Here is a 14,915-nt window from a genome sequence, read left to right as displayed (position 1 = left end):
ATCAAGTCACTCTTTCTCATAGCGTCCATTTCATTTCAACAGGTTTCCTTTTTGGTGCTCGATTAGTTGTCACCGATCAGGGAGAACATATGATATTTGTCCCTTTGGGACTGGCTTATTTCACTCAGCATGATGTGTTCCAGATTCCTCCATTTTGTTGCAAATGACTGGATTTCATTGTTTTTTACTGCTGTATAGTATTCTATAGAGTACATGTCCCATGATTTCTTTATCCAATCTACTGTTGATGGGCATTTGGGTTGATTCCAGGTCTTAGCTATTGTGAATAGAGCTGCAATAAACATTAAGGTGCAGACCGCTTTTTTGTTTGCCAATTTAATTTCCTTTGGGCACATTCCAAGGAGTGGGATGGCTGGGTCCAACGGTAGGGTTATCGTCAGGTTTCTGAGGAATCTCCAGACTGACTTCCATAGTGGCTTGACCAGTTTGCATTCCCACCAACAGTGGGTTAGTGTCCCTTTTTCCCCAAATCCTTGCCAGCATCTGTTGTTGGTAGATTTCTGAATGTGAGCCATTCTCACCGGGGTGAGGTGAAACCTCATTGAGGTTTTGATTTGTGTTTCCCTGATTGCTAGTGATCTTGAACATTTTTTCATGTGCCTGTTGGCCATTTGGAATTCCTCTTTTGAAAAATGTCTGTTGAGGTCTTTGACCTGTCTCTTGAGTGGGTGGTTTGATTTGTTGTTGTGGAGTTTCTTGATCTCTTTGTAGATTCTGGTTATTAACCCTTGATCTGTTGCATAGTTTGCAAATATTTTTTCCCATTCTGTCGGTTGCCTCTTCACTCTCCTGACTATTTCTTTTGCAGACAGAAACTTCTCAATTTTATGCAATCCCAAATGTTAATTTTGGCTTTGACTGCCTGTGCTTCTGGGGTCTTTTCTAGGAAGTCTTTGCCGGTACCTATATCATGCAGTGTTTCTCTAATGTTCTCTAATAACTTGATGGTGTCAGGTCGTAGATTTAAGTCTTTAATCCATTTTGAGTGGATTTTTGTGTAAGGTGAAAAGTAGGGGTCTTGTTTTATGCTTCTGCATGTGGAAATCCAGTTTTCCCAGCACCACTTATTGAATAGACTGTCCTTACTCCAGGGCTTGGTTTTGGATCCTTGATCACATATAAGTTGGCTGTAGATGTTTGGGTTGATTTCTGGTGTTTCTATTCTGTTCCATTGGTCTATCCATCTGTTTCTGTACCAGTACCATGCTGTTTTAATTATAACTGCCCTATAGTATGTCCTGAAATCTGGTATTGTGGTGCCTCCGGCTTTGTTTCTGTTGTACAAGATTACTTTAGCTATTCAGCGTCTCCTGTGTCTCCATATGAATTTCAGCACCATTTTTTCCAGATCTGATTAGAATGTCTTTGGCATTTTGATTGGCATTGCAATGAATCTATAAGTTGCTTTTGGGGGAATGGACATTTTGATGATATTAATTCTTCCAATCCATGAGCTTGAAAGATTTTTCCACTTTTTGGTATCCTCTTCTATTTCTTTCTTTAAGATTTTGGAGTTCTCATTGTAAAGATCTTTAATTTCCTTGATTAAGTTTATTCCATGGTATTTGATTGTTTTTGTGGCTATTGTGAAGGGGATTGATCTTAGCAGTTCTTTCTCATTTGTGGCATTGCCTGTGTATACAAAGGCTGTTGATTTTTGTGCATTGATTTTATATCCTGCTACTTTGCCAAACTCTTCTATGAGTTCCAATAGTCTCTTAGTAGAGTTCTTTGGTTCCCCTAAGTAAAGAATCATATCATCTGCAAAGAGGGATAGTTTGACTTCTTCCTTCCCAAGTTGTATCCCTTTAATTTCTTTTTCTTGCCTAATAGCTCTGGCTAAAACTTCCAGAGCTATATTGAATAGCAGTGGTGAGAGTGGGCATCCCTGTGTGGTACCAGATCTCAGTGGAAATGCTTCCAACTTTTCCCCATTCAATAGGATGCTGGCCGTGGGTTTTTCATAAATTGCTTTGATTGTATTGAGGAATGTTCCTTCCATACCCAATTTGCTTAGAGTTTTCATCATGAAAGGGTCGGTATTTCATCAAATGCTTTCTCTGCATCTATTGAGATAATCATATGGTTTTTCTCCTGCAGTCTGTTAATGTGGTGTATCACATTGATTGATTTGTGAACACTGAACCATCCCTGCATACCAGGGATAAATCCCACTTGGTCTGGGTGGATGATCAATAGTCACATTGAACGTTAATGGCCTCAACTCTCCAGTTAAAAGGCACAGATTGGCTGAGTGGGTTAAGGAACAAAACCCATCTATTTGCTGCTTACAAGAAACACATCTTTCCAACAAAGATGCATACACACTAAAGGTGAAAGGTTGGAAAAAGATATTACATGCCAACAGAAATGAAAAAAGAGCTGCCATAGCCATGTTAATATCAGACAAAATAAACTTTAACACAAAAACTGTTAAGAGAGACAAAGAGGGGCACTATATAATGATTAAGAGATCAATTCAACAGGAAGATATAACAATTATCAATGTACATGCACCTAATTACAGGGCAGCGGTTTATTTAAAAGATATGTTAAGGGACTTAAAGGGATACTTAGACTCCAAGACAATAGTATGGGGGACTTTGATACTCCACTCTCAGAAATAGACAGATCAACCAGACAGAAGATCAACAAGGAAGCAGTAGATTTAAACAACACGATAGCCCAAATGGATCTAACAGATATCTACAGAACATTTCATCTTACACTTAAAGAATTTACATTCTTCTCAGCAGTACATGAAACCTACTCTAGGATTGACCACATACTAGGCCATAAAGCAAGTCTCAGCAAATTCAAAAGAAGTAGAATCATATGTTTGCTCTGCTCTTTTAAAAAAGATTTTATTTATTTATTTGAGAGAGTTACAGACAGTGAGATAGAGAGTCAGAGAAAGGTCTTCTGTCCACTGGTGAACTCCCCAAATGGCTGCAACGGCCATTGCTGTGTTGTGCTGTGCTGATCTGAAGCCAGGAGCCAGGAGTTTTTTTCAAGGTCTCCCATGTGGTTGCAGGGGCCCAAGCACTTGGGCCATCTTCTGCTGCTTTCCCAGGCCATAGCAGAGAGCTGTATTGGAAGAGGAGCAGCTGGGACTAGCCACGGCACCCATATGGGATGCTGGTACTGCAGGCAGAGGATTAGCCTACTGTGCCACAGCCACAAGCCCCTACTCTGCTTCTGACTAAAGATTCTCTCTCTCTCTCTATCTCTCTCTCCTCTCTCCTCTCTCTCTGATTCTGTCTATCCCTCTTTTCTCTAATTCTGCCTTTTAAATAAAAGAAATCTTTTCAAAAAAATTTCTTGGGGTGAGTTTCAGGTACCTAAGTTAAGTCACCAGTTGCATACTTGCATCCAATATCTGAGTGCCTAGTTAGACTCCCAGCAACTCTGCGTCCCATCTGACCACCTGCTAATACACACCCTGGAAGGCAGCAGATGTCTCAAGTACTTGGAACCTACCAGCCACAGTGGGGACCAGGATTTAGTTATGGGCTCCTGATTTGCCCTCTTCCGGTCCTGCTTGATACCAGCATTTGGGAAGTGAACAAGTGGTTGGAAGATCTCTATTGGTCTCTGTGTCTCACTTCCTTTCAAACAAAATAAAAATTAATAAATCTTTTTAGAATGATTTCTGTGCTATAAGGTAATTAATTTTCTCTTTATAATGAACACGGGTTTTGGAGGGATACTATGTGAGTATTTCATTGTCTATCTACTTTCACCAATTAGTTTTTACATACATTAATGTTTCTCAAGTGAATCAATTCTTAACAGTGATTGTTGTCAAAAGGGGATTTTCAAGTTCCAGTATTCTTTCTAAGATTTCAACATTGGAATTATATAGTAAGGGAAGAAAAAGCTTTTTCTTTTCCTAACTTATTTATTTGATTAATAACTATGAAATAATCATTCCTATTTTGTGCAATGATTTCTATTTCTTACAATCACATTTAAAATTTTTTATGGAAAGTCAAAAATACAGAGAGAGAGAGAGAGAGAGAGAGAGAGAGAAAGAAAGAAAGAAAGAAAGAAAGAAAGAAAGAAAGAAAGAAAGAAAGAAAGAGAGAGATCTTCTGCTTCACTCCCCAAGTAGCTGCAATCTGCCACAGCCAGAACTGGTTAGTTGGAAGCCTGAAGCCAGGAGCTTCTCTGGGTCTTCCATGTAGGTGCAGGGGCCTAAGCACTTGGGTCATCCTCCACTGCTCTCCCAGCCACATCAGCAGGGAGCTGTACCAAGTGGAGCAGCTGGAACTCAAACCAGTACATACATGGGATGCCAGCACTACAGGTGGAGCCTCAACCCTCTATGCCAAAGCACTGGGCCCAGATCACGTTTATTTAATGTTTGCATTTTTTCAATGAGCATAGCATCCCTTCACACTTTATTCTGCTTTATTTTTGTGCTTTTGAAATAAAAAGAATTCAAAGAATTCCCATCATATTCAAAGAATGATGGAAATTTTTTGAACTGTATTTCAGCCACAGCCAAGTTTTCCAGGCTCACTTTGAACCTTCCATCCAAAGAGCCCTGTTTGTTTTTTTAAGTGGGAAAGGCTGTTTAGAAACTAAAATAAAAGTGCTACCTGTGCTTATTGCTATTTGGGTGTCACTATTCTAGATCTTTTCCATGATCAAAGCTATAAAACAAGTATACACACACACATACACATACGCATGCACACACACACACAAAGACACACACCATAGGATTTATTATTATTTTTTCATCTTTTCACATTAATAAGTCCTTTCTATAACAGTGAGAAATTTGGTTTCAAGTATCCTTGATGTATTTATTTGATCAGCCCCTTCTGTATCAAATTCCTGAAGCCAAAACCTTAACCATTTGGGTTCCATCATCCTATTCCATGACACTGCCATTGCTATCTCCTTGTACATATTCCCTCCCACAACCTACAGCCCCAGAGACCTTTCCCAAGTCACTCCTCATGCTACTTGAGTGCCAATACACCTCACCAGGCTGACACTGCTCTTCTTCCTGTAAGTTGTCTTCTTCACTCTGCTTCAGTTCTGACAATTGATACCAAATCATTTCAATGCATTTCTCAATCCGCTTAGACTCCAACAGCTCATATTGACCCACTTCCACCACTATTCTACTCTGCCTGCACACCTTCCTCAGCATAGCCACGTTGTGACAATGTGCACAAAAGTTTGTGACTGCTAACCTCCCCCGTGTTCTGGGTCCCTATCTAGTAACCTTTTCAAGGAGAACTATCTTGCTCAGTCCAAATGACTTCTAGGTTGAATTCTTAGGGAAGTAATAAAAAGAAGAAAACTGAGATGCTTCTCATTTTGATTTATGCTAACTTTTCATAGTTCCTATATCTTCTTTAGTTTTTTTTTTTTTCATTTTCGATTCTCTTTATATACAGAAGATCAGTTTAGCATACATTAAGTAAAGATTTCAACAGTTTGCTCCCACACAGAAACATAAAGTGAAAAATAATAGATGATTTTTTAAATGATGATGAAATCAGATCAGACCTATTGTCATGTTTAATCCCAGTGAGAGTCAAGTTGGGAATTGATAATTTCTTCTTCTTCTTCTTTTTTTTTTTTTTTTTTACAGAAGATCAGTTTAGTATACATTAAGTAAAGATTTCAACAGTTTGCACCCCCATAGAAACACAAAGTGAAATATACTGTTTGAGTACTCGTTATAGCATTAAGTCTCAATGTACAGCACATTAAGGACAGAGATCCTACATGAGGAGTAAGTGCACAGTGACTCCTGTTGTTGACTTTACAAATTGACACTCCTGTTTATGGCATCAGTAATCTCTCTATGCTCCAGTCATGAGTTTCCAAGGCTATGGAAGCCCCTTGAGTTCTCTGACTCTTATCTTGTTTAGACAAGGTCATAGTCAAAGTGGAGGTTCTCTCCTCCCTTCAGAGAAAGGTACCTCCTTCTTTGATGACCTATTCTTTCCACTGGGATCTCACTCACAGAGATCTTTCATTTAGGTGGGTTTTTTTTTTTAGTTTTTAAATATCATTTTAAAGTGTCGCATTGAGTTTTACTCTCTTTTTGAGCCTTATTTTTCTGCTATGCTTTCATTTTCTTTAAGTATGGTATTCAGTTAACTTTTTCTACAACATTTTTATATGGGGTTCATTTGAAGACCTTGCATTTTACATATGCTTAAATTAAAAGACCTTTTATAAAATTTAAGAATATTTCTGCAGGGGGATTAAAGTAGGTCAAGGGAGCTTTACTAGTGTTACCTTTTGGGGCCTAAGAGGGAAGTTCTAAAAAATGATCTCAGTATATAGCAGAGATTCTATTACCATCTACAAGATTTGCTACCTCTTTTCCTCTCTCTCACCAATTTCTGAAGCTTTCATAGTAATTCCATTATCATTTCTAACCATTTCTTTGTTCCTTTGAATTAAGCTGGCTCTGATTTGAATATTTGGCCCCCAATTCATGCAGAAGTTTAAACCCCCTAACTATAATTTAATGGTACTAGGTGGGTGAAGACTTAATCCAGTTATGGTGTTTAAAAATGTTGCCTTTGGGAAGTGCATAGATAAGATTAGGTCGTTTGTAGGACAACCATGACTAAATCCTGATGGTTTCATAAAGAGAGAAATAGACATACGTGTGTACTCCCTGAACACTTCCTTGTAATGTGGGCCAGCTAGAACATCATCAGCAGAGAAAGAACCAGCTAGGCTTACTCAGTCTTCTACTGTGAACCTTCAAAACTGTAGACCACAATAAATCTCTGTCTTTTATTTTTCTCCCCCAGAATCCTTTTATTTAAAGGACACAAACTTCATGCATTTTATAAATATAACGTTAGAAGCATAGTGATTATTCATACCCTACACGCCCTCCTACCCATATTCCCACACTTCTTCCTTTTCTTTCTCCTATTTTCACTCTTATTTTTTACTCAGATCTAGTTTCAATTAACTTTATATACATAAGATTAACTATTCTAAGCAAAGAGTTCAACAAATAGTATAAAAAACTGTTCCTCAACAGTCTAGACAAGGGCTGTTCAGTGTCATTGCTTATCAACATTTCAATGTCACTTCTATAGATTAGCTTTTACGTGCTCTATTAGTTATCACAGATCAGTGAGAAAATATGATATTTGTCCTTTTCAGACTGGCTTATTTCACTAAATATAATGTATTCTAGCTGCATCCAATTTGCTGCAAATGACAGGATTTCATTTTTTTTAACTGCTGTGTAGTATTTTTTGTGTACATATCCCATAAATTCTTTTTAAAAAGATTTATTTATTTATTTGAAAGGTAGAATTACAGAGAGACATGCAGAGAGAGAGAGAGAGAGAGAGAGAGAGATAGGTCTTCCATCCACTGGGTCACTCCCCAAGTGGCTGCATGGCTGGAGCTGACCTGATCCGAAGCTAGGAGCCTGGAGCTTCTTCCAGGTCTCCCATGTGGGTGCGGGGGCCCAAGGACTTGGGCCATCTTCTTCCCAGGCCATAGCAGAGAGCTGGATTGGAAGTGGAGCATCTGGGGCTCAAACCTGTGCCCACATGGGATGCTGGCACCACTGGCAGCGGCTTTACCCACTATGCCACAGCGCTGGCCCCCTCCCATAATTTCTTTATCCAGTCTTCAGTTGACAGACTTCTGGAGGTGATTCCATATCTGAGCTATTCTGAATTGAGTTGCAATGAACATGGGGGTACAGATAACTATTTCACATTTGATTTATTCCTCTTGGTAAATTCCCAGGACTGAGAATGCTGGGTAATATAGTAGGTCTATATTGAGATTTCTGAGGTATCTCCATATTGTCTTCCACAGTACCTGGAAAACTTTACATTCCCACAAATAGTTGATTAGGGTACCTTTTCCCCTACATCCTCACCAGCATTTGCAGTTTGTTGATTTCTGTATGAAACCCTTCCTAAGAGCAGTGGGGTGAAATCTCAGTTGTGGTTTTGAATCACAATTCCCTTATGGCTAGTGATCCTGAGCATTTTTCATGTATCTTTTGGCCATTTAGATTTCCTCTTTTGAAAATTGCGAGTTAAAGTCCTTTGCCCATTTCTTAACTGAATTATTTGTTTGGTTGTTGAGTTTCTTGAGCTCTTTTCATTTAGATCATAAATTTGTTTCTGATTGCTTCTAACTAATACGACAATTTTCTGAATTACGTTTTTAACATATCCTCAATCTCTTCTTCAGTTTCTATTATTGGAGAGTTATGGTGTTCCTTTGGGGGCTCATGGTGTTTTCCTTATTCTTATTTAAGTGTTTTCCTTTGTTTTTTGGCACTTGTCATGCTTTTCTCTTTAATATGTGTCTTTGTGCTTGCGATGAGAATTTCCCTCTGCTATGAGCTGCTAAGTGTCTGTGTGTTGTAGCTGGAAGCACGCAGCTCTGCCTCCACATTCCTGCTCACGTCTTGATCATGATGGGGCGGGTACCAGTGCTCTGGTGCACTAATCCCCACCTACTGCGGCTGGGCTTGTTTCTCACTGGTGCATGAAACAAGGTCGAGATTTTGATATTTAGGACTTCTTGTCGTGCAACTTGCTTGGTTGGGGGAGATTACTCTGAAATGTTATGATCTTCATTTCTGGGTGGGGGGTGTAGTGAAGTGGCCCCCACAACTGATGGTCGTGTGCACAGGAGGCAAATGCTGTAGCCCCCTGCTTACATTGGAAGATGTAAACGAACAATGTAGCTTCTCCCAGTCAGCTGCAGATCCGGTTGGTGTAGGAGGGAGGCATAGATGGACAGGGGCATGCCCAAACTCTGTTTGTTCCCCTATACCCTCTCTCTCTTCCCACTTGGAACTTCAAATGCAGTTTACCAGGCTCCACAGCCTGCTGCTATCCGCAGCTCCTTTGTCTGGTGACTTCGCATCTCACCCGGTCTGCTGCAGGGGAGGTGACAGTCTCCCCGTTTGGCTTCTCAGCCACACCTCTGCTGCGCCTCCACCACTTCCCTTTGTTTTTTACTCCCTTAGGGTGGACAGTGTGCCCAGTCTCTGTTGGACTCTTGATCTTCTCTGCGGGAAATTCTCATGGCTCTGTCGCTGGCTTGTATCCCCTCCCCTTATTAACTATCTATTTTGCACTGGGTGACTCAGAACATCCTGTTGCTATACCACCAACCTTTCCCCCCATTTTTTTTTGTTAATAAGGGACATTGACTCCAACTGAACCGAGAAAATTAAAAGGAGGGAAAGGGTGCAGGGATAATTGTAACATGAGACAATATAGCCAAAATCTCATGGAGATGCAAGACAAGAAACATACCAAGGCCAGGTTCAGGAACACTGGACCTGATTGGTTAACACTGGAGGCTTTGCCCCAGTGGTTTATCAATCTTCACTTCATGCGTAGTGATTGGTAGGTGTCAGTCACTCAGTATCTAACTATGACTCTTCCTGCTACCAGTTCCTTTGTTCATCAGTATGCTGTATCTCTTCTCTAAACATAGTTTTTGTGTCAACATAATTTACTGCCTGTGACAATTCTAGGAACTAGCTACACATCACAGTAACTCTTCATGAATCATTTCTGCTTCAGAACCTATAGCCAGTGTCTCCATTTTAAAATAAAATAATTAACTAGCCCAAAATTGAAGCATCTACCATATTTTCTGCTTCTCATGATGTTAAGCATAGTAGTCAGTCTAACACTGTATTCTTTGGAGAAAATTCAATCAGGCATATATAGCAAACCTTTTAAGATTAATTTGTAGATTTAAATATTCTATCTATGTAAAAATAGCATTATAAATATCAACTCACAATCCTGTATTTCAAGAGATATCCAATGAAATCTGAGGTAATATTATTTTTGAGTGTATAGTTATGTGGCTACAAATAGATATATTAGTGTCTGTAGATTCTAACAAATATGAAGTTTACCTTGACAAAACTGTAAATCCAAAGTGAGTGAATAGATTAACTTTTTCACTTCATGTCTTGGTATGTTTGTTAAGAAAATAACTGATGAATATCTGATAATCTCACTCGATATTTTCTGTTGCAAAAGTGTGTCAATAGATGAAAAAACTCAGCTTTTATCAATGGGCACACCGAATGCAAGGTAGTATTGGAATATTTTGAGGATAAGTAGCTTTCACATCAAAACACAGAGTAATGAGCTGATGTTCAGCCAAGTGCCAAGAGCTCTCCTGTTATATTTAATGTTGGGCATGACAGCAAGGAAGGATGATTAGAAACACAGTGGCCTAGAGCAGTGAAGACAGGAATAGCTGTGGTCAGCACACTTCCCCAAAAATGCTGACAGGCTCTATTACTTGCACAAGTGCATTGACTCTTCCTGTCACTTAAATTAGAGAACACCACCTAATTTCACCTTGACTTTCCCAAACTCTTGCAATATACAAGCCCCTTCTATAGCCCCTGCCAGATACCTCTTCTACTCTCCTCCCAAATATTTCTCCTCACATTTCCTGTGATTTCTTTACCCTACATTTCTATCCAGACTGCTTTCCTCTCATATTCTTCCAGAAGATCTACAAGGAAAATACTTTATTCCCATTTGTAACATATGTTAAAATTTTGATTTTAGCCCAGGTTTAGCATTTTAGCCGAGGTTTAGCATTGGATTTAGCTCAGGTAAGTAAAGATTGCCAGAGGCATCAGATAGGAAAGACTGGAGAATCTAGCCGAGAATAAAAATTTGTTTTTTGACTTATGACTTTACCTTTTCCTATTGGATCATGCACACTGGAAAGATAGAGCGTCTGTAGGTAGAACTACTGGAGTAGAAAAGAAAGTAGAGTCTAGGCTTTGAAAAAATACAAGGTGATAATGTTGCTTTTGGGTAAGGAAAGGCTCAGACTTCAGGGAGATACAGTCTAAAAATCATAATTGTCATTTATATACTTATATATAACTATTATTATGCAGATGTATCTGTATCTTCTCTGATTATTTTTGAAATCTCTTCATTATTTCTGCCATCATTACACCTGTCTCTATCAGTGCAGCAATGGGTTTCTCTCAAGAGGTCATGGAATAGTTGTAGCATTCCTTCTTCACAAACCTTACAATTCAGTGTGGTATAACGAAATAGGTATGTACCTAAAGAGAAGAAAAGCAAATGTGACCACATTGCTTAATCTCATAATTTTCCTAGGAATGGCTTCTATCCAGAATCTCTTCAGGTTTCTATAGACAAGAATGGACCTCAAGGCTGTGTCTAAATCTCATTTATGTCTCCCTAGATGTAACCAGACAAGACATCTGCCTCCCGTGTAGCCCCTATGACCAGGTTGGTGTATGGAGAATCCGATATCCTCAGCTAGTCTCATAAACCCAGGTTCCCGCTACACCTTGATTGTCAGTACTGTGGGCACCGCTGATGATATGTGTGTAACCCTGCTTACCTGAAAAGCGATCACTATAGTAATAGTGATTTGTGGCACAACTCTTGTTTTCCGAGTACACATTAAACTTCCAGCAACTTTTCATGCCACCATGGCATATGGCTCCATCAAAGTGATCACATCGATTGCAAAACCGAATCACTGAAAAAATAAGGAAGCTTTACAGAAGGCTTCAGCAAAGTAATCATGCTGTACAAGCCTATCCCCACCTGTAAACATTTATACTAGGGTGGCACAGACATGCCAAAAAGGAAGTGGGCATGCCTCTGAACTTGTGTTATATTGTCCCTTGACTGGTGACAGCTATGACCAATACTCCCCCAAAGGAATCAAGGACCATCCATTCCTAGTATGGGACAGAATGAACATACTAGAGTAATGAGGGAGGAGAGCAGATGGTAACCAGTAAGAGAGAGGGAGAGAGGGAGAGAGTGAGAGAGAGTGTGTGCAAAAACTAAGGGTTGATCCCTCTCGCTGTGGCGTTATTTATCTAAGAATTGCAGGTCTGCTACACCATACATTTGCTTGTCAGGACTCTGTCTCCTGTGAAGAGAAGAAGAAAAGTTCTCCATCAATAATTTTACACAAACATAAAAGCCTTATGTAGAATCCACTTTCTTCCTCCCCATACATTCTCTTGTCACCCATCCCTGCATCCCTTTTTCTCACCAATGAAGAGAACTATGAATATGCCCAGAAGAAACAACCGGAACATGTTGGAGCCCATTTTTGAGAAGGTCCTAGCGGTAGATTCCAGCTGTATTTATTCCCATCACCTGCCCTGAGGCATCCCCATAGAGTCAGACAGTCATAAATTTCAGATCAAACCACCTAATCCTCTCTACGACGTTCTCAGAAGAGGGTACATCCTGTCTGAATTCCTCCTGTCTGAATAGCTGAATTCCTCCAGCTATTTGGCACTCAGCCCACTGAGACACCACATGTCAATTTATTAATCTATCCCAAGAGATTAACTTTCTTTTCTATAATCTTTTTCCTTTCTACAGTCTTTCTGTTCTGCTTTAGGGGTCATTTCTCCATTTGATAGTCTTCACAAATGGGTCTAATTCTACATGCACATGACATCCTTTCAAGTATAACAGATCCAGAGTCACCGAGCACCTGCAAGTGAGCGACTTAGTCCCATTCAGCACACAACAGCACCCTGGATGCTCAGCTTGGTGTGCCCTCCATCAGGACAACATGCCTCACACTGCGTGTGGCCTCGGGCCAAAGCACAGCAGTCCAGCTACGTCTGACTGCTCAGTCCCTCTCTGAGGGGCGGTTAGGGCAGCAGAGGGAGAAGAGAGGAGGGTGGACATCACCTTGGTTTCTCCTGTGCTTTACTCATTGATTTTTTGGAAAAGATGTACTTATTTATTTGAAAGGCAGAGTGATAGAAAGAGGGAGACAGAGATTTTCCATCTGCTGGTTCACTCAAAATGTCATGCAAGCAGCTAGGATCCTGGAATTCCACCTGGATCTCCATGTGTGTGGAAAGGGCCCAAGTATTGGGAATATCTTTTCTGTCTTCCCATGCACATTAGCAGATAGCTGGAACAGAAGCAGAGGGGCTGGGACTCTATGCAGCTTTCCAACATGGGATGCCTGGTATTGCAAGCAGCTGCATAATTCAGTGCACAAGTATGCTGGCCCACATTAATGATGTTTTCTTTTCTTTTTTTTAACGATTTATTTTATTTATCTGAAATATGGAGTTACAGATAGATGTAGAGACAGAGAGGTCTTCCATCCGCTGGTTAACTCCCCAGATGGCCACAATGGCTGGAGCTGTGCCAATCTGAAGCCAGGAGCCAGGAGCTTCTTCCAGGTCTCCCACATGGGTGCAGGTGCCCAAGGACTTGGGCCATCTTCTACTGATTTCCCAGGCCACAGCAGTGACCTGGATCAGAAAAGGAGCAGCCGAGACTAGAACTGGCACCCCTATGGAAAACTGGTGCTTCAGACCAGGGCTTTAACCTGCTGTGCACAGCACTGTCCCAATGATTTTTTTTTTCACTAGAAACATAGACCATGAATGATTTCAGTTGGAGAGACTTACATTGGTATTGTGGAGAGATTAGAGTAGATATATTTACAAAGATCCCTAGAAATTGTATGGGCACGGTAGTTAGGGAGTACAAGAAATGAGTTTTCCAATGGTTGTATGCTTTTCCCTTACTTCCTCCTGAAGATTCCCTCCCCTTTCTCCTATCAGTATCCACTGGCTCCATGATGAATCTCCTGGTCTCCATCTCAATACAAGAACAAAGTACCCTGATCAGGGCACTTAACACAATTTGTCATTCTGCAATTTCCTTGGTTTTGTGCATTTTGTTTCTCTCCCCTCATGAGCAGAAAACCTTATGACTGCTCTCACTCTGAAATTCCACTCATTGTTTTCTCTTTGGTATCTGCAGTCACTCCTGCTTGTAGCAGATCCTCAGAATATCTGATGGGCAAATGTACAGCATGAATAAACACTGGGAAGGTATGAGGGCAGGGGAATTGTGTAAAACCTTTATCCTGACAGTCCCTGGTCCAACTACAAAGGATGAACTCGCTGGCCTTAACTTTGCATCAGTCCATGAGAGAGGTAGATTGCCCTGTAGTGGGGAGCGAGGGAATCGTGTATCCAAATGTATTCCTCACGGAGTGCTTCACCATAGGATATCTCAGTATAATCCCTCATATAATCCCGACTCTATGGAAAGTCTCCTGTGCCCTGGGATGGAAGTAATGATGCTCCCACCTGCTGTGTGACTTGAAACTGGTTATTGACCCTTGCTGAGCCTCTGTGACCAAACAGGTGAAGACAAGGACTTGCTCAGGTCTAACTGAGGTCCAGTTGCCCTACCTGCCTGGATCCCACCCCTGAAATCTTGGCTCTCCATCTCCTCCTGCAAGGTCAACTCAAGGCACTTTGAGTCCAAGCCCCATTTTCCATTCTCTTCACAGCCCTCCAAGCTCTCTAGACTCAGATGTGAGAGCAGAGGAACCATAGAGTCTAAGGTCCAGTTTCACATCAGAAGCAGGACTCAAGTTAAAATGCCTCCACAATGTAAATGTTGAGGGGGTATGTTGACCAAGTCGGGGGCTTGGAATATGAAATAGGGCCAGAGATGGATTATAAGTCTTCCCCCACCACTTGCACAGTTCAGCTCCTGCCAGGCCCAGTACAAGAGCTTAACTTAGTGAATTTGGTGAAAATAACTGTGGCAAGGCCCAAATACCAGAGCAACTATGTTTGCCAGAACTCCTCTGAAAGCCCCTCCACGGCCCCTTCTCCCGTGGCTCTGCCGCAAGTGAGTCACCAGGACCTCAGCCTCTGAGGGGGCCTCTCCCTGAGTCCTTTAACCCTTGAGAAGCTCTAGAAGGCCCCCTCGACCTCCAGGCCCTCAGTACAGCACAAGCTCCACACCTGGGATGACGAGAACTGGAACGAGAGAGTCCTACAAGCTGCCCCCTCTGCTGTTCTCAAGCTATTTGCC

At 41.0% G+C, this 14,915-nt stretch overlaps 1 protein-coding gene across 2 annotated transcripts; it reads right to left on the bottom strand.

Annotated features, from left to right (window-relative positions):
- Positions 1-10,189: 10,189 nt before the first annotated feature.
- LOC127482938 (prostate and testis expressed protein 13-like) lies at positions 10,190-12,206 on the bottom strand. 2 transcript variants are annotated; one of them, XM_051819029.3, is made up of 4 exons: positions 12,094-12,206; positions 11,944-11,967; positions 11,425-11,565; positions 10,190-11,119 (listed from the first exon to the last, which is right to left on the bottom strand). In XM_051819029.3, the coding sequence occupies exons 1-4, from the start codon at positions 12,149-12,151 to the stop codon at positions 10,938-10,940; spliced, it is 405 nt and encodes a 134-aa protein (XP_051674989.1). In that variant the 5' UTR covers positions 12,152-12,206; the 3' UTR covers positions 10,190-10,937. The 2 variants fall into 2 exon arrangements, with proteins under 2 accessions (XP_051674989.1, XP_089170241.1); XM_089314115.1 differs by having other exon boundaries at positions 11,900-11,967; positions 12,094-12,140.
- Between the last annotated feature and the right edge of the window lie 2,709 nt (positions 12,207-14,915).

Source organism: Oryctolagus cuniculus, chromosome 1 (genome assembly GCF_051225735.1).
Source record: "Oryctolagus cuniculus isolate XC-2025 breed Fujian yellow rabbit chromosome 1, ASM5122573v1, whole genome shotgun sequence".
NCBI classification, from domain to species: Eukaryota; Metazoa; Chordata; class Mammalia; order Lagomorpha; family Leporidae; genus Oryctolagus; species Oryctolagus cuniculus.
Note: the sequence above shows the minus strand (reverse complement) of the source record. Positions and strands in the feature narration are given on the sequence as shown.

Bases quoted from the DNA above. Each gene is read 5' to 3' on its own strand.
- LOC127482938 (XM_051819029.3), bottom strand. From the start codon at position 12,151: ATGGGCTCCAACATGTTCCGGTTGTTTCTTCTGGGCATATTCATAGTT. The intron at 11,968-12,093 runs GTGAGAAAAAGG...TTCTCTTCACAG, and splicing joins ATTCATAGTTCTCTTCATTG to GAGACAGAGTCCTGACAAGC. The intron at 11,566-11,943 runs GTATGGTGTAGC...TTATTTTTTCAG, and splicing joins CAGAGTCCTGACAAGCAAAT to TGATTCGGTTTTGCAATCGA.